The sequence below is a fragment of the Jaculus jaculus genome, chromosome 8, assembly GCF_020740685.1.
Source record: "Jaculus jaculus isolate mJacJac1 chromosome 8, mJacJac1.mat.Y.cur, whole genome shotgun sequence".
Lineage (NCBI taxonomy): Eukaryota > Metazoa > Chordata > Mammalia > Rodentia > Dipodidae > Jaculus > Jaculus jaculus.
This window is the reverse complement of record NC_059109.1, coordinates 139,882,082-139,901,587: the sequence shown is the minus strand read 5'-3', so window position 1 is coordinate 139,901,587 and position 19,506 is coordinate 139,882,082. Positions and strand designations below refer to the sequence as shown.

General features: G+C 50.0%; 1 protein-coding gene across 2 annotated transcripts; it reads right to left on the bottom strand.

Annotated features, from left to right (window-relative positions):
* Positions 1–4,805: 4,805 nt before the first annotated feature.
* On the bottom strand, positions 4,806–19,367 carry Mtg2 (mitochondrial ribosome associated GTPase 2). 2 transcript variants are annotated; one of them, XM_045157826.1, is made up of 8 exons: positions 19,334–19,367; positions 18,048–18,217; positions 12,842–13,049; positions 8,967–9,114; positions 7,086–7,201; positions 6,536–6,754; positions 6,119–6,257; positions 4,806–5,298 (listed from the first exon to the last, which is right to left on the bottom strand). In XM_045157826.1, the coding sequence occupies exons 3-8, from the start codon at positions 13,043–13,045 to the stop codon at positions 4,904–4,906; spliced, it is 1,221 nt and encodes a 406-aa protein (XP_045013761.1). In that variant the 5' UTR covers positions 13,046–13,049; positions 18,048–18,217; positions 19,334–19,367; the 3' UTR covers positions 4,806–4,903. The 2 variants fall into 2 exon arrangements, with proteins under 2 accessions (XP_045013761.1, XP_004669542.1); XM_004669485.2 differs by lacking the exon at positions 19,334–19,367 and adding an exon at positions 18,801–19,098.
* Between the last annotated feature and the right edge of the window lie 139 nt (positions 19,368–19,506).

The following is a 19,506-nucleotide window of genomic DNA, read 5'->3' as shown; positions in this document are numbered from 1 at the left end:
TACATAGTAAATTCCAGGTCAGCCTGGGCCAGAGGGAGACCCTACCTTGTGTGGGGGGGCAAGATGTTCAAAAAGAAGGGAGAATGTGTGGGGCTCAATCACATCCACCTGGAGCTTCAGTGTAAACCTCGTTTGGAAATTCTGCAAATGTGGTCCATTAAGAATGTAAGAGAGGGTCATCCTGGATTTAGAGTTGTCCCTAAGTCCAATGAATAGTGCTCCTAAAGGAGGAGCTGGGCATGATGGCACACACCTTTAATCCCAGTACTCAGGAGGCAGAGGTAGGATGATCACTATGAGTTTGAGACCAGCCTGAGACTACATAGTGAAATCCAGGTCAGCCTGGGTTACCCTACCTCAAAAAAACAAAAGAAAAGGTGGTCTTGCATGCCTGGAATCTCAAGCACGGGTGACTGAAGCAGGAGAATCAGTTTAAGGTCGACCTGGGCAAAAATAAATAAATAAAAAAGGCTGGCGCGGGGTTGGAGAGGGACATGCTATGCCCCTTCAAGATGGAGACAGAGATTGGAACGATGCAGCCACAAGCCAAGGACACCAGGAACTACTGCAAATGGCAGACAGGCTCTTTCCCAGAATCTTGAGAGGTAGTATGGCCCTGTGATACCTGCCCCATTCCCAGCCTTTAGAATGGGCAAGACAACTTCTGTTTTTTGTGCAGTTTCTCTCACCTTACACACACATTGGAGTCTCTGCCTGCCGCTGTTGTTCTGCTTGACACAAGGGATCCTGCCTGAGTCATGTGCTGTGAGCCAGGGAGCACTCACAGCACGAGATGCAGGCCCCTTGAGGCCTAGTCAATGCCATTGTGTTGGTCAGGGCACCCAGACTGGAAGGGTGAGAACTGGGCTTCACTTCCTCGGGACAGTGATCTGCCATCTAAACAGCCACAGCCTGTAGCTCACAGCTACCTGATGGAGTGCTACCTCAGGGCCCTGGGTTTGTCCAGCCATGTTCAGTTCCTGTCCACATGGCAGTATCTGCTTGCTTCTATTCCCACTTTAAAAAGGGGGCTGGAGAGAGGGGTAGCAGTTATGTCACTTGCCTGTGAAGCCTAAGGCACCGGGTTAGGTTCTCCGGTACCCACATAACTCAGATTCAAAAGGTGGCTCATGTGTCCGGAGTTCATTTGCAGTGGCTGGAGGCCCTGGTGTGCCCATTCTCATATATATATATATATATACATACACATACACACACACATATACATACATACATACATACATATACACACACACACACACACATAATTTTTTTTTTTTTTTTTTTGCTTTTACAAGGTAGGGTCTCATTCTAGCTCAGGCTGACCTGGAAATCACTCTGTAGTCTCAGGGTGGCCTCGAACTCATGGCAATCCTCCTACCTCTGCCTCCCGAGTGCTGGGATTAAAAATGTGTGCCACCATGTCCAGCTAATAATATATATATTTAAAGGACTATGGTAGCAGAACCTCTACGCAGACATGGAAGAGTGGATGTGGGACCTCCACAAAACCTGGTGGCATCTGTGAGAACAAGTTGACAACAAGGACGAACCTCATCTCCTAAAGCCGTGCAGGAGCTGGAGGCCAGCCCCCCAGGACAAGAGGACAGGAGCTCTGGACGAGGGCACCAGGCCTGAGAGTAGAATGCATAGCTTGAAGCTGAGCATAGAGACACTTTGCAGCCTGAGCCTGGAGATTCCCATCCTCAGGCCTGCTTCTGGAAAGGCCAGACGTAGCTGATGCCCACAGGGCATCACTGGGGGGTGACCACTGACAGGAGGGTGCCTCGGCAAAGACAGGCCAAGGGCAAGGCATGGGAGGACACCCCGGAGCAGCGGGAAGCTGGTCTGCTAGGGAAATGTCACCTGTTGGTGGGGACAGATGTTGGGAGGTGGGAAGAATCCAGAAGCATAAAGGGAGGCAGTAAACAACACAGGGCAGGTGCATGCTCGTGGCGCTGTGGCTCCTATAGGCAGCACAGCCCCAGCATACGGCACAGTCCACCGTGGAGAGAGGCAATCAGAAACGTGGCCAGCTCTGTGCAAGTGGCACGTGGCTGGCGGCGGCCAGGCTGCTGCAGTCTTGCAGCACCACTTGACTTTCAAAGTGCTTTGGAGTGAAGAGGAACCGAAATGTGCCTAAAACATCAACATTGCTTACTCATCCCCAACACTTGTGTGCTTCCTTGGGATCAGGTCCACCGACGCTCCTGGGCACCAGCCCAGAGCCAAAGGCCTTGGCATCAGAGGCGACCCAAGTCCCAACACGAGGCGCAGCGTGTACCTACCACAAGTGGCTGCAAGGATGGTGGGCCAACACTGGCTCTGTCTGTGGAAGTCCAGAGGCCAGTCTGTGGGCACAGGAAACAGACTAGGAAGCCTGGGACCCTGGGAAGGGAGACTTGCTAATGGAGACAGGACTGCTTCTGGGGGATAAGTGTGTTGGAAGTGGGCCATACTGACAGCAGGAACTTGTGACCCTGACATACACTGAGTAGCATGTTTTACTTATTGCTATTTTTAGAGGCGGTTTCACGTACCCCACATAGGCTTTGAACTTGCTATCTAGCAGAGGATGACCTTGAACCTCTGAGTTTCCTATGTGTGGCACCGTTCCTGGCTTTTCAAACTGCTATTGTTGCCAGGCATGGTGGTGCACGCCTTTAACCCCAGCACTCAGGAGGCAGAGGTAGGAGGATTGCCATGAGTTAGAGGCCACCATGAGACTACAGAGTGAATTACAGGTCAGCCTGAGCTAGAGTGAAACCGTACCTCGAAAAAAAAAAATTACTATTGATATGTAGTTTTTGTAGTGCTGAGGATTAGAACCCAGAGCCTTACATCTTAAGTGCACTGCCACCAAGCCACGGCCCAGCCCTCCATGGCCTACTTCAATAGGACCACTTTATGACATGTGAACTCTCTGTCACAAGCCTGAAAACACTTACCTCCAAGACTGACAGCACCAGGTGCTTTTTTTTTTTTTTACAGAGTTTTTGCATTTTTTTTTTATTCTTTTATTTTTTTTATTTTTTTTTATTTGAGAGCGACAGACACAGAGAGAAAGACAGTGGGAGAGAGAGAGAATGGGCGCGCCAGGGCTTCCAGCCTCTGCAAACGAACTCCAGACGCATGCGCCCCCTTGTGCATCTGGCTAACGTGGGACCTGGGGAACCGAGCCTCGAACCGGGGTCCTTAGGCTTCACAGGCAAGCGCTTAACCGCTAAGCCATCTCTCCAGCCCACCAGGTGCTTTTATGAGGAGACCAAGTCTAGCTTCCCCCCAAAAAAACAGAGCATTAGGGTGGAAACCAACTCTAGCAACAGTGAAAAGTATTCCACAGCTGTGGTCCTAGGGGTAATATTGGACCTCAATAACCTGTGTGGCAATGGAGTCTCGGCCAAGGATGGCTGGTGGGTCCCAGGACACACTGCAGCTCTGAAGAATCAGCCCAGGTCTCTAAGCCCTGGGAAGGTGGGCAAGGGTCAGGGCAGGAGGCATATTGAGCCCCTCCCCCCAGGGCTGGCACAAAGATGAAAGCTAGTGGCGGATAATTAACGCATGCTAGCCTGGCCTGGCTACAAAACCCTTTGGTGGCTTGAAAGAGAAAGCAATAGATGTGAGACCCGCCCTGGCCTCCAGAACATGAGGACCTTTGAAATTATAAGACATTAAAATAAAGCTTCGGGGAAAAGGACCTCGTGTTCCACTCTGTAGATCAAAACGGAATTGCTCCTGAAAGTGGAGAGCAGGCTTATGTTTCCAGCAGCCTACTTCTCATGTAGAGGGACACCCGTCCTCAGCATGCCAGCTGCGTACCTAACTTCACCCTGGGGCAAGGGTCTCCCCAGAGGGTGAGTCCTATTTCCACCTGCCCCCTGTGTTTCTGAAAGGCCCCTGGGCTATGCTAAGACAGCAGCTTCCCGGGGGAGCATTTTGGGGCACACAGTCCTCTGCCAGTGCGGCCTGCCTCAGGGAGGTGCCAGGGACAAGGGGTCACTCTCCAGAGGGCAGCACCTGGAAGAGCAATGTGGCTCTCCTGATTGCAGCGTGCCCCTACCTCTGCAAGAAGATGGCCCACAAGGTCACATAGGAGTGTCTTGGTGAGCTGAGTGCCTGGTCCTGGCCAGGGCAGCCTGGAAATTCACCCTCTCCCACCACCCTCTTACACGCCCCACTGGGCTATCAGGAACAATGCTGGCAATTCAGGGCTCACGTCCCCTTTTGTTGACAACTAGCTGGCGCATCCTGATGCGGAGCCAGAGGCCGCGTGCCTCGGTCGGATATTGGGTGCATTCAATCGTGAAGCCTGAGGCTGCCTTGGCGTTCGGCCCCCACACTGTTCAGCACTGCGTTCTGGAAACGACGGGGAAGGAGTCGGCCCTCCCTATTCTCGTGTGGCTGGCACTGGAGAACAAAGCAAGGCTGCTGCACTGTCACCCTGACTTAGCTGAGACCACCGAGACTAGTGAGAGGCCCCATGTTTTGTAGGATCGTAGGGTCACAGGTTCTTGGGTTAGGCTTGACTCCATGAGGAAACCAAAGGGTTGCTGTGCTGCAAATATAGCCATGCATGAGAAGCCCAGCAGCAGCGTCTGCTGCCCTCAGCTAGCAGCGGGTCCTCCTACTAATTAGGTGGTAATTAGTGCAAATGAGTCAACTCTGGCAAACTAGTCAGCAAAGGTGACAGGTATGCCAAGTGCTGGAGCAGAGCGGATGGCAAGGAATATTCCATCATCCCAGGCCAGAGGGTGGGGGTCACCTTAACAGAGAGCCCCAAATTGGTGGGAAGACAGACACACCAACACTCTCAAATATTTATAAGTATTTTCTCTCAGGCATTCAAAACTGCCATTTTACAGTCAACATCCGCCCAACCCCGTGTGACACTCTGGGCATGTCACTACCACCTGAGAGGCTGGTGGCTCTGCCCCAGCTCGACCTCCATGTAGGCGTCATGTAGCTTCTTCAGATGCCACAACAGCTGCTCCAGGTTCTCCCCCGTCAGCGCCGACAAGGCAATGACCTCCTGCCCTAGGTGGGCCTGGAGCTGGGGCAGATGGGCTCTGGCCTGTGGGAGGTCGATCTTATTTGCAACGATGGCATGGGGTCTCTCAGACAGGCCTTCTTCATATTTCTCTAGTTCGTGCTTTAAATCCTCGACCTGAGTCCATGGCTCGGGCTGGGACAGGTCAACCACAAACAGGAGGAAGCGGCAGCGCTCGATGTGCCTGAGGAAGCCGAGCCCCAGGCCCCGGTTCTGGTGCGCGCCCCGGATGATGCCCGGGATGTCTGCAACTGCAGGAGGTGAGAGAACACAGCCAGGTTGAGACCCCGTCGGGTCAGGTCGGGTCACAGCTGCCCCGTGAAGCCTTCAACACTGGGTCAGGAGAGGAGACCTGGAGACCCTTCTGGGCCCAATCCCTGGTATTCTACAACTTTCAAGGAACACCTGAAATTAAAGCCATTCATCCACCCCCAGGTGACTCAGCAGGCCAAGCGACATCTAGGCACCTCAGCCTTCAGGTTTACAACACGCTCTGGAATATTTGGGTGACAGGCAAGACGGTTCAATCTAATGAGGAATTTTTAACACATTCCTGTCTCTCCAGCTTCAACTATGATTCAGAAAAGGGGAAAATGGCTTCCTGCACTCTATGAATAATTTGATTACAGATAAAAATCATTACAGAGCACTTTGCAGATATAAAGTGCTATACAAATAACCTTACCAGCAGGCTTACTATTTTTAATGGGTACATTATCTTCTGGAAAAAAGTTTTCCTCTCAAAATGGTACAGGGAAAGCTTTTAAAATCACATGTTGTCTGCATGACTGATGTTGCCGGGTTCCACAAAAGAAGAGAAGAAAGGGAGCGAGAAGAAAACTCTCTCCTCAGCTTTTAAATTCACACTCGTGTTTATGAACTGAACTGATCAGATTTCTGAGACAAGGTGGGGGCGGGGCTAATTTTGATAGAGAACAATTGGCTAAAATTGTTTCAATTAGGGAAAACAATGCCACTTTTTAAGTAGGAAGCTAATCTTAGGGTTACATAATTATTCTCTTGAGTCAGTCAGAAGATCCAAACCTGCAGGAGTCTGAGGCTCTACTCTACCTGCTATCTGCTGGTGGCCTGCATAGTGAACGATCCCCACGTGGGGATTCAAGGTGGTGAATGGGTAGGAAGCCACGGCAGGTTTTGCATTTGAGATGGCTCGGAGGAGCGAGGATTTCCCAGCATTGGGGAAGCCAACCTGGAAGGAAAAGAAAGTACCATGTGACCTCACGGGGGGGGGGGGCTTTGTCACTGGTTCCTGCAGCTGGCGGAGGGAAGGGTAGGTGAGATGGGTTAGAACATGCTTGCAGCAGCTCACCAGGTTCAAAGGACAGCTGCCATTCTCTCCCGGGGCCCCAGTATGTGCCACTGTCAGGAACCAGCATCCCAGCATATGCCAATGATAGGGACCCCCATCCCAGCATGTCCCACCATCAGGAACCAGCATCCCAGCATATGCCAACGACAGGGACCCACCATCCCAGCATGGGCCATTGTCTTGAGTTCCAGGTAGAGAAGGCGCTCCTGTCCAGGTTGTCCAGGGGTGCATGTCACAGGGGCACGGTTATCATTGGCCAGGAAAAAGCGGTTGCCTTTTCCTCCTGCACCCCCAAATGCAGCGATGTACTCGTCACCGGGATGGGACAGGTCAGCCACAATCTCACTTCCCTCCTTCACCAAAGTGCCCACAGGGACCTGAAATGCAGCGGCATGCATGGTAGGGCTGTGTCCTATAATCAGCCAGACGGAGGTCCGTGGGGCACTCTACCCTTGCCCTTAGCCTCTGAGCACAAAGAAGAGTGTCCAGTCCTCAACAGCCAGCCAGGAGGAGGGTGCGCTCTCAGACTCTCTTTAAGGTACCCCCTCTCAACTACCCTGGATCATAGCATGAAGCACCACACCAGTGCAAAGGTCCTGGTGTGGGCATGGCACACCTGCCTGACTTTGTTTCTCACCATGTCTCCAGTCACCACCCATGGATCAATGACAAACAAGGGAGCAGTGCTGGACCCAGCCCTCAGCTTACCCGGATGTAGAGGGCAGTACCACCTCGTCCAGAGCAGTTCTTACTGGCCCCATCTTCTCCACTGAAACCCTGATACTGGGACAGGACCGATGACAGAGACTTGAGATGCTGGTCCACTAGAGTGAGAGCAAGAGCCTCAGGTTGTCTTCTGTGAGGCCCGCCACCATGGCCTGTGCTTAGAGCCTCAAAATGTACCTGGATATGTGGCATGATGCAGAAGCAGAGGGACCAGTATGCGCTTCAAGGAGGGGCATGATTCATACTTGCCCTCCTTGCGTGTGTGCTGCTGGTGAGCCCAAGCGTGTCCTCACCTGTCCTAGCCCAGGCAGAACATAACATATTTTTTTGGCTTTTCCAAGTAGGATCTCACTCTAACCAGGCTGACCTGGAATTCACTATGTAGTTTTAGTCTGTCCTCGAATTCAGAGACCCTCCTACTCTGCTTCCGAGTGCTGGGATTAAAGACATGTACCACCACGCCCAGCTAGAACATGACATTTAAAATATATATACATGTATGTATGTGTGTAGATCATATGTGTGTGTGTGTGTGTGTGTGTGTGTGTGTGTGTATAATTTATTAATTTGAGAGAGAGAGGGAGGGAGATGATGGGCATGACAGGACCTCCAGCCAGTGCAAACAAACTCCAGAGGCATGCGCCCCTTGTGCAACTGGCTTACAAGGGTTCTGGAGAATTGAACCGGGATCCTTTGGCTTTGCAGGCAAATGCCTTAACCGCTAAGCCATCTCTCTAGCCCTAAAACATGACATTTTAATTTTTGTTTGTGCATGTGTGTGTGCTGGAGGACAATCTTGGATGTCATTCACCAATTTGGCTACAATGGCTGGCCAGAAAGCTCCAGGGATCTCTGCTCCCCAGGCTGGGATTAAAAGTGGCCACCATCATGCCTGGTATTCTATATGGTTACTAGGAACCAATCTTAGGTCCTTACACTTGTGCAGCAAGCACTTTACTAATTGAGTCATCTCCTTATCTCCATTTTTTTTTTTTTAAATGAGAGCAAGGGAGCAAATTGGCACACCAGGGTCTCCAGCCACTGCAATAGAACTCCAGACTCATGCGCCACTTTGTGCATCTGGCTTATGTGGGATCTGGATAGTAGAACATGGGTTCATAGGCTTCGCAGGCAAGTGCCTTAACTGCTAAGCCATCTCTCCAGGCCCTCCGCCAACTTTTTTTTTGTTTTTGTTTTTGTTTTTTTGAGGTAGGGTCTCACTTTAGCCCAGGCTGACCTGGAATTCACTATGGAGTCTCAGGGTGGCCTTGAACTCATGGTGATCCTCCTACCTCTGTCTCCCAAGTGCTGGGATTAAAGGCGTGCGCCACCACGCCTGGCTTCAGCCAACTTTTTAAAAACTGGTTTGAGACAAAATCTTATTCTCTTAGTCCTGGCTGGTCTGGAACTTGCTCCTACCTCTGGGCCCGAGTGCTGGGATTATAGGTACACATCACCACAAATAGCAGAATGGGATAAGAAAGCAAGCCAATATCTTACTTGCCTTCAAAACACATGCTCATTTCTGGAAAATCTGAAGTTCTCTTAATACTATCAACTAAAAACATAGCTACACTTCATCATGCTGCAGGCACTTCTGTGTGAACACAGTCCTGGCCCTCTGCTGCACTTTTGGAGGCAGTGGTACAGAGGCGACCTCTGACACATACTATCAAGCAAGGTTCCCGATGGGAAAGCATTTTCGGATTCCTGAGATTAAGCAACCAAGTGGCACCCAGAGCTGCTGAACAGAATCGTTTGTAAAAATGGTGCCCGCACAGTATAATTTTTCATGCCAGGACAGTGTGAAACCTCAACCCACCCCATGTAGCCCTGCTCTTTCCCAGCTCCCAAGACACGTGCCTCTCAGGATGACATGGCCACCGTCGCCGCCATCCCCTCCGTCGGGACCTCCAAATTCCTTGCGGGGCTCACTGTGGAAGCAGCTCATGCCAGAGCCGCCGTGTCCTCCACGGACCAACACTCTCCGGCGGTCCACAAAATGCTTTTTCTACAGAGAGTACAAAGTAACCAGATATTAGTGACCTTTGAAGTCCATCCAGGAGACCTAGCACCCACTCGATTCCTGCCTCTTGTCTGTCAGAGCCAGATGTTAGTAATGCTCTCATGTTATTACTAATCACTCTTAAAACCCACAGGAAAAACCCAGTTTCCACAAGTCTCTAGAACCCACAGGCTGAGGTGAATCACAGCATACACCATGGGTGGCAAGTATGGAACACACTTCAAAAGAGAACTGAGCAATTCCAACCTAAGGAGAGCACAGCCTGTTTAGGAAATGTTCCTTGAACCAAGTGTCCTTCCAGCTTCTTTCAGACAAAATCGCATTACTGAAAAACCAGGTCTATCTTTCTTAGTGGAAAGCTCTAGATCCTTAAGAGGCAAGAGGGAATGAGGTAGAGCCCTTATTAGACAATCCTAGGCTTTAGCTACGAAGAAAGACAGCTTTCTGTGGCATGAACACCAGGGCTTCTGTGTAAACTGCAGAGATGTGGCTAGAACCTTTCCTGGAGAGAAGGCCTCTCTTCTGAACCCTAACATAGGAACGACCAGCTGAAGAATGAGAGCTAACCCACCAAAGCCTCCTGCCACTGCAAATGAACTCTAGATGCATGTGACACTTTATGCATCTGGCTTTATGTGGGCACTGATGAGTTGAATCCAGGCTGTCAGGCTTTGCAAACAAGTACCTTTAACTGCTGAGCCATCTCTCTGCCTCCCCCCCAGGCCCCGCCTACGGTTTAGACAGGATTGCATTCTGGAGCCCAGGTAGCCTCCAGCTTGTGACCCTCCTGCTGCACTCTCCCAAGTGCTGGACGCTACCATACCTGGCTGTTGTTAGCAGCCACAGCAGCTCATCATGCAAGTTCAGCTCCCAAAGCTGCTGGCACCGCCCTTACTGGTGAACTTCAGATACCATGCCACAGAGCATCTTCAGGACAGCTGTGTTTCTATCTAAAAAGGCTACTTTTTTTTTTTTTTTTTTTTGTACACTAGAGATTAAGCCCAGGGCCTTGACCATGTTAGCCAAATACTGGAACACTGATTTATACCCCCTGCCTGTTTTATTATTAAGAGGAGGAGGCCAGGCAAGGTGGCACACACCTTTAATCCCATCACTAGGGAGGCTGAGTTAGGAGGATCACTGTGAGTTCAAGGCAAGCTTGAGACTACATGACCTCATAGTGAATTCCAGGCCAGCCTAGGTTATCTTGAAAAAATAAAATAAAAAATAAAAGAGAGAGAGAAAATAACCCAATTGTACATCCCGCAGCACATGAGTATTGGGGAATCAAACCCAAGCCTGAAGACTTTGCAAGCAAGCACCTTTATTTATTTTTAATATTTTATTTATTTATTTGAGAGAGAAAAAGAGAGAGAGAGAAGGAGGGAGGGAGAGAATGGCACCAGGGCTTCTAGCCACTGCAAACAAACTCCAGATATATCTGCCACCTTGTGCATCTGGCTTATCTGGCTTTACATGAATACTGGGAAATCGAACCTGGATCCCTTTGGCTTTGCAAGCATCTTAACAACCACAGAGCAATCTCTCCAGCCGAACTCTCAAAAAAAAAAAAAAAATGACAGCAATTCTTTTTAGGGCTGTCTAGAATGCACATGGCTCTGGGTTCAATTCCTAGCAGCGCAAATCAAGAAATGAAAAAAACTGCTCACCTGCCAAGCCAGGCACACAGGCGAGAAAGAGACAGTGCACCGTCCTGCCCCAACCAGGCTTTTACCTGGGCTTCTGACACACGGAAGTGCCCAGGCCCCTCTTTGAGCTGCTTGGTGTGGCCTCAGTGGCATAACCAGGGCCAGCCAAGGTGGGAAAAAGTCAAAGGGTCTGGGGAGATGGTTCAGTGGCTGAAACACTGGCTATGCAAGCATAAGGACCAGTGTGGATCCCACAACACCCCCGCAAATGCTGGGTGGGCATAGTGCCTGTGAACCCAGAGCTGGAGGCAGACAGGGGATCACCAAGGCAAGCTGGCTGCTAAAGTAGCTGAACTGGCAAGCTCTGGGTTCAAATGAGAGACCTGGCCTCAGTAGATAAAAAGTGGTGATGCTAACTGCCCAGTAAGCACTTCTCTTAATGTTCATACCCATATATTAAGGCTACTCTCACTTTTGGTTACAGAAGCTTCTCTTTTCAGATGGCAGTGACCTTGGGATGACTCAGGAGGCATCTTAATGCTGGGAAGAAGTGACAGAGGAGTGCTCAGCACTGCAGTATCTCCATCACACCTTTCACGGCTCAGGGTACACTGCGGAAGAGGTGGTGGGAAGAATGTAAGAGCCAAAGGAAGGGTAGGACTCCTTACAGTGTACTCCTCCAGACAAAAAATGGGGGGAGGGCTGGAGAGATGGCTTAGCGGTTAAGCGCTTGCCTGTGAAGCCTAAGGACCCCGGTTCGAGGCTCGGTTCCCCAGGTCCCACGTTAGCCAGATGCACAAGGGGGCGCACGCGTCTGGAGTTTGTTTGCAGAGGCTGGAAGCCCTGGCGCGCCCATTCTCTCTCTCTCCCTCTACCTGTCTTTCTCTCTGTGTCTGTCGCTCTCAAATAAATAAATAAATAAATTTAAAAAAATATAAGAAAAAAAGAAAAAAAATGGGGGGAGGGAGGGAATTAACACAGTACTTTTTTATAATCATGGAAAATGCTAATAAAAATTAAAAAAAAAAAAAAAAGGCCTGGATATCCATGACCTCACAGTGCCTAACACTACGTATACAAGAACATCATAACAGGAGGAAAAGATCATGACATCAAAATAAAAGAGACTGGGGCTGGAGAGATGGCTTAGTGGTTAAGTGCTTGCCTGTAAAGCCTAAGGACCCCGGTTCAAGGCTCAATTCTCCAGGACCCACGTTAGCCAGATACACAAGGGGGTGCACACGTCTGGATTTCGTTTGCAGTGGCTGGAAGCCCTAGCACGCCCATTCTCTCTCTCTCTATCTGCCTCTTTCTCTCTCTGTCACTCTCAAATAAATAAATAAAAATGAACAAAATAAAAAATAAAAAAAAAGAGAGACTGAGAGGGGGAGAGGATCTGATGGAGAGTGGAGTTTCAAAGGGGAAAGTTAGGGGAGGGAGGGCATTACCATGGGATGTTGTCTACAATTATGGAAATTGTCCCCCCGCTCCAAAAAAAAGGGTGAGGGAATGGGTATGATAGCACACACCTTTAATCCCAGCACTTAGGAGGCAGAGGTAGGAGGACCGCCATGAGTTTCAGCCCACTTTGAGACTACATTGTGAATTCCAGGTCAGTCTGAGCTAGAGTGAGACCCTACCTTGAAACAAAACAAAAACTGGTGAATGACCAAGAAAAATAACTGACATCAATCTCTGGTCTCCACACGCGCATATGTACATGTATATCCACACATATTAAAAAACACACAGGGCTGGAGAGATGGCTCAGAGGTTAAGGAACTTGCATGCAAAACCTAATGACCCAGGTGGATTTCCCAGTGCTCAGATAAGGCCAGATGCACAAAGTGGTGCCTGCATCTGGAGTTTGTTTGCAGAGACCCTGGTGCACCCATTCTTTCTTTCTTGCTCTGCTTGCAAATAAACAAATAAAAATATTAAAATCTAGCTAAGTTAAAATTGCTTTAAAAACAACAAAACATGGATACTAGCATGCACACCAGGCCTATGTTTTAAAAAAAAAAAAGCCTTCAAAGTTTGCCTTGCCCTAAACTGACACTCACCATTTTTTTCTCAGATAGTGGCCTCTTTCCTGGGGGCTCCCGATGCTTGGTGCAGTCTGCACAGCCCACCGACAGTGTTCTGGACAACGCCTGCAGAGGAAGGAGCTGGCTGGGCTTGAAGTCAGCTCGTGTACACAGAGTCCACAGCACCACACCCTCTGACATGGTGCGACATTTTGCAGCGAGAAGCCTGGCAGGTATCATGGTCCTAGTGAAAGTCAGACACCAGCTTTAACCCTACACGTCAAACTGAAGCTGGCACACAGCACACCCAGAGGTGTGTGGACACCCCGTCTGCGCATGGGGAAGGGCCTGTGTACAGAGCACCTCAGACATCAGTTTGCTTTGAAGCTGGGGAAGTTTCAGTACCTGTTCAGGGAGGGTACTAACTAACTAGGAGTCTAAATCTCAAGTCAGAATCCCTCCAAAGCAACAAATGGACCTGAAGCACCCAAGACAATGGGACAAATGCCTAGCTCCGCTGCTTTCCTGGGTGACCCAGGCAAGGTCGTGTACCTGCCACCTCAGTTACCTCACCTGCAAACGCATGGCTGGGCAAGGCTGAGATGATACGCGTGGGTGCCCAACAGTCTTCCTGTTCCACCGGGACACAATGAGCAGTATCTATGTGACATGGGCCCTGTTCCAGACAAAGCTCCAAACCCTTCTAATTTCCTGAGCAATGGGAGTGATGGGCACATCTGACCAAGAGTCCCTCAATCCGAATGACAGGAGACTCTGGCTCTAAGGAGGTTACACTTTATGGCTTCTCGGCCTTTTGGCTAAGATCAAGTGTAGGAGGTGACACTTGGGCCCCGGATGGCTTCAGGGCAGGTTAGTCTCCACAAAGACTGGCCAGGACTGAGGCTTGGTACTTACACCTCACCCATCGCCCAGCAGGACGAGGCGGACGGGTCCCCAGCAGCTGTACTCATGAAGAAGCCTGCAGAACCCTGTGGCCAAGGGACAGCTTAATGCCTCTCTATTCATTTTATCCATGTGTGGCTTCCAGGGGAGTCAGTGAGCTACACTGTTACTACTAGCACTTACTGTTATTATTTAGAGACTCAGACTCCAACTGTCCCTGATTTGGTCGGCAGAAGCCACCTCAGGCTTTGTGCACTCCTAGCCCTGTCTTCCTTTGGCCCAGTCTGCAGATGCCTCACATCCAGGAGCCCTGGGACTAGATCTAGGTGCATCCGTTGATTGCTAAAGGAAGGTGCTGTCCCCTGACCTGTGGTGGACAGAGATGGGAGTGTACGTGTGCCTGTGCCTACCTTCCACACTTACCTCTACGGTCATGTCCATCACATCAGGTCTGCTGGAAACCACAAGTTCACATGGTCATACCCAATCCAATATCAGTGTTAATCTAATGTTCCATCTGTCTTTGCAACTTCACTCTCTGCAACAGCTCAAGCTTCCAGTCTCCTTGAAAGTTTTTTTCTTGAGACAAGGTCTCACTCTAGCACAGGCTGGCCTAGAACTCACTATGTAGTCCCATGTGGCTTTGAGCCTATGGAAATCCTCCTGCCTCAGCTTCCATGTTGGGATTAAAGGCATACACCACCACACCTGGCTTTCCTTACTGCATTTCTTTTTTATTTTATTTTTTTGGTGTTTTTTTAATTTTTAATTTTAATTTTAATTTTTGAGATCGGGTCTCATTCTAGCCCAGGCTGACCTGGAACTCACTCTGTAATCCCAAGCTGGTCTGGAACTCAGGGTGATTCTCCTACCTCTTCCTTCCAAGTGCTGGGATTATAGGTAAGTACCACCAAGCCTGGTCCTTACGGCATTTCCTTTTTTTTTGGGGGGGGGGAGGGATGTTTTCATGTAGGATCTCACTCTAGCCCAGGCTGATCTGGAATTCATTTTGTGGTCCCAGGCTGGTCTAGAACTCAGAGTGATCCTCCTACCTCTGCCTCCTGAGTGCTTGGATTAAATGTGTGTTAGTGCATTTCTTTATGTGCCCAGTAAGTGGCCTCACCCCATGGCCTACCTACCTCATCCTCTCTCTAACCTGGGCCATCCTCCTCCAAGGGATTCTCTCCTCTTGCTATCCCTCCTACGGGAGGTTTTTATTCCTAGTGCTGGGGAGTGAACCCAGGACCTCATATATGCTGACAAGTGCTCTGCCATGGAACTACACCCACAGCCCTGCCTGTATAAATATGCTTTTTCTCTTTTTAAAATCTGTACTCACTTGGGAGACAGTGGTAGGAGGATCACCATGAGTCCAAGGCCACCCTGAGATTACAGAGTGAATTCCAGGCCAGGCTGGACTAGAGTGAGACTCTACCTCAATAAATAAATAAATAAATAAAAAATCTGTGCTTATATATCCTTGTGTGTTTCACCCCATCCCTAGTATTTTTCAAACTAAGTCTATATGGGAATGACTAAATTTACAGAGAAGTAGCAAAAGCATTCCTGTATCCCTCTAGTCTCATGCTCAGACAACCTGAACAGTTTCCAAACAGGCATGTACTTGAAAGATTCAGCTGACCCCTCACCCCAAAAGAAACCCAGATAGAAGAATCAGATAACCAGATAAACACAGGGACAAAACAACAGGCCCATATCTACTCCAGAAAATGCATTTGCCAGGAAAGAGCATTCCCAAGACAAACTCCAGACTTGAGTTATTTTCTTGGTAAATTCCATCACACATTCAAGGAATAGATAATGCCAATCTTATATTATCCAACCCATCTTACTAGGTGTGGTGTGATGGTTTATATTGATTTTCCACTTCATAGGACCTAGAATTACCTGTGAGGGATTATCTAGATTACTTTAGCCTCTAGGCATGCCTTCCAGGGAGGGATTATCTTGATTAGGTTAAGTAAAGGTGGAATGGGCACCTTAACTGTGGGTGGCACTTCATGGACAGGGTCCTGGACTGTGTAAACAGGGGAGCTGGCTAAGCAGAAGTGTCTGTTATTCTCTGCCTCCTCAGTGTGGACTGCATGTGATCAGCCAGCTGAAGCTGCTGCCACCATACATCCCCGCCACAATGAACTGCACGCTGAGGGAAGCCTTCCTTCTCTTAAGTTGGTCCTGTTGGGTCTTTAGTCTTAGCAATGAGAAAGTAACTGATGCACGGGGCAAGTGTAGCCCTGATCCAAAACTTGACTTCACACACACACACACACACACACAATTTAGTGGCTAATACCTGTCAGGACCTTGGACAAGAGAGCTTAATGGGCAGCAGTAGGGCAAAGAGCTCCCCACCAACACCCAGAAGGCCTGGTGTGAGGCATCACAACCTCTTTCAGCAGCAGAGCCCAGCTGGAAGCCTCAGCACATGGCAACCCTGAGACCCATTCAAGAACAGGAAGACCAGTACTTCAGCAAACAAGAAGGGAAAGGTATGTCACCAGCTACAGGGCAAGGGGTGAGCCTAAGGTAATGCCACCCTTAATGCAAAGAGTGAGAGCTACCCTGCGACTGAGGGAAAGGCAGGACTGCCTGTGCTCACCTCTCCTGTAAACTACGGTCCTCTTAGATGCTGCAGTAAGGGGACAGAAGTGACATTCCTCCACTTGCAGGAGTGGACTGATTCCACAGAGCATCCAGGGAGAGCTCAGCAACCACCAGAATTAAAAATGAAGTGGGCAAGGTTGTAGATGGTAACAAGGATAACCTGAAGCATCACGTGGGGGGCATTAGGGATACAGCTCGGCTGAGTTAGAGTGCTTGCTGTGCAAGTGTGAGGGCCTGAGGTCAATCTTCTGCACCACACGAGAAACAGGCACATAACTGTAACCCCAGCCAGCACTTGGGGGGGCAGGGACAGGAGGATTGCTGGGGCTCCCTGGTCAGCCAATCTAACCAAAAAATGGTCTGAGCTCCAGGTTCAGTAAGAGACCCTGTCTCAAGGAAATAAGGTAAGAAAGTGATGGATCCCCGGCTCTGCACACATGTGCATCTTCAAACACATGTGCATGTACCACATATCTACACATGCACACATACATGTGTACACATCCACACACACACACACACACACCAGAAAAACCAAATATTATTTGGGCTGGAGAGATGGCTTAACAGTTAAGGCACTTGCCTTCAAAGCCACAGGTCCCAGGTTTGATCCACCTAAGCCAGATGCACAAGGTGGCACATGTATCTGGAGTTTGTTTGCAGTGGCTGAAGGCCCTGGTGCACCCGTTATCCCCCCCCCATAAAAAAGTCAAGTATATTTTTATATGAACTAAAACTATGATGGCAATCTCATTTATAGGAGTACCAAATAAAAAAAACAGATAAATTTAAATAACCGTAAGCTAGATGTGGCAGCTCATTCCTATAATCCCAAAACATGGGAGGCTGAGGCAGGAGGATTTCCATGAACTCTAGGCTACCTGGGGCTACAGAATGAGACTGTTTCAAAAGGCAAACAAGGGCTGGAGAGATGGTTCAGTGGTTAAGGTGACTGCCTGCAAAGCCTAATGATGTGGGTTTAATTCCCCAGTCAAAGTGGCACATGCATGTGGAGTTCATTTGTAGTAGCTGGAGGCTGTGGCTCTCCCCTACCTTATGTGTGCTTGAAAGAATCAACCCATTACGCTGTGTTGTCAGGTCCTAACAGATATTAGCCTCTACTTCTCCCTCCCTCCTTAAAAATAAAATTTGAAAACAAAGGCAAACAAACTATCTCAGTATGATGTCACACACCTGTAAACCCAGCACTTCAGAGGTGAAGGTAGGAGGATCATGTATCCACAGTCACCCTTTCTTTACATAGCAAGTCTGTGGCCAGCTTTTGCAACATGAGAACTTGTCTCAAAAATCAGCCAACCAGGGCTGGAGAAATGGCTTAGTAGGTAATGTGCTTGCCTGCAAAGGCTAACTAGCAGAGTTTGATTCCCTAGCACCCACATAAAGCCAGATGTACAAAGGAGTCCGTCTGCAGTGGCTGGAGGTCCTGGTGCACCTATTCACTCTTGGTCTGTTTCTCTTTTATCTCTCAGCTTGCAAATAAAGAAAAAAATAAATGAATTTTTAAAAATTAATCAACCAACGTACCACTCAAACATTCCAAATCCCTACTTCATTACTTCTGAGATTCTGTTCTATTTGAGTTTCCCGAGATTAACTCATTTAACTGCTCATAAAAACTAAGTGAAGAAAATTATTTTCCTATCCCCACTGTACAAAGGAGTAAACTGAGACAAAGGGAGGGTAAGTGGCTTACCAAGGTCCCAAGAGATTGGATGAAAGGGGCAGGGCCGGAGAGTGAAAGCAGGTAGCTAGGGGCCAAATCACAACACAGCTGTTCTCAGCTGCTCACCACCGCACCTGCAGGACACAGGCCGTCCACACATCTGTGTGCAGGAAGCTAGGCCTCTGACATTGGTGGAGAACCTGAAGGTTGGAAACAGGAAGGGGGATCAGATTCAAAGCCCCCCGCAGCCCTGAACTCTGCACTGAGCCCAATTTGGCACACTTTCTCCTTTCTATCCTTTCAATTTGTGTGGAGACACACTGAGTAACCTCTTCCTATTGCTGTTCAGCCGTCCCATTTTCCTCCTAGGGCTGTTCTGGCACTGTCTGCTGCGGAATCCACGAGCCACATGGGGCCACCAATGATAAGATGAAACAAAATGGAAAGCATTTGGTCCCACAGTGCCACATGCGCCATGACATCGCATCACCACAGGAAAGTCCCACCAAGCAGCATCCACCTGAATTTCACAGAGGGAGCCCATATCCGTCCATGGAAGACCCCTTTGCCACACCCAGTGGAAACTGGCAGAGGATGGTGCTTAACCGCTTTTGCCAATGCTATCAACAGGCGCTCCCACTGGGAAGGATGGCTCATGGCCACCGCTCCTCTACAGAACGCTGAGCTCATTATCAGTGCACAGCGGGGCCGCCAGGAATCTTCTGCAGACTTTATACCTTCCTTGGCCCCGAGCACGGTGGAACATGTCAGCTTTGTACGTACGTGTTTGTGTGGGGGTGTATGTGCGCGAACATGCATGTGGAGGCCGCACTTCATCTTGGTTTTTGAGCCGGGGTTTCTCACTCAACCTAGATCGCATCCATTCTGCTCAGCTAGCTGGCCAGCAGGCCCTGGGAGTCTTCCTGACTGCACCTCCCAGCGCTCTCATGTGGGCTTTTTTGTTGTTGTTTTTGCATGTTTTAAATTTCACCTATATAAAACGCATTCCTTCCAACAAGGCTGCTGTCCGGCAGCCCCCAGGCGCCGGCTCGAGGCCGCGGGGAGGCCGGGCAACCTCGGAAGGGATGGAGACGCGCCCTCCTCCGTGCCGGCTCGGGGCGGGCAGCCCGAAGCCCGCGCAGAGCGCCCCCGGGGCCTCCAGGTCCCGGCAATCCTCCCGCCCGACCCGGGACGAGCCGCCGCGGGCGCGCGCCAGCACGCTCGGACAGCCCTCACGGAACCAACTTCCCGCCCTCACACCTGCCCCCGAGGAGCCCCGCCGCCGCGAACCCCCGCCCGGAGCCGCGCGCACCCACCAGCTCCCGGCAGCCACCGCTTCCGACACTTCCGGGGCGGGCTCGGGCGCGCCTGCGCCTGCGCACTGCCCAGCGCAGGCCGGGCCAGGCCCCGACTCCGAGCGGAGCGAGCCCGCCCGCCGACCCCAGCCACTGGGGCTGAGGCAGGAGGATCGCCGCCGCCTCCAGGCCAG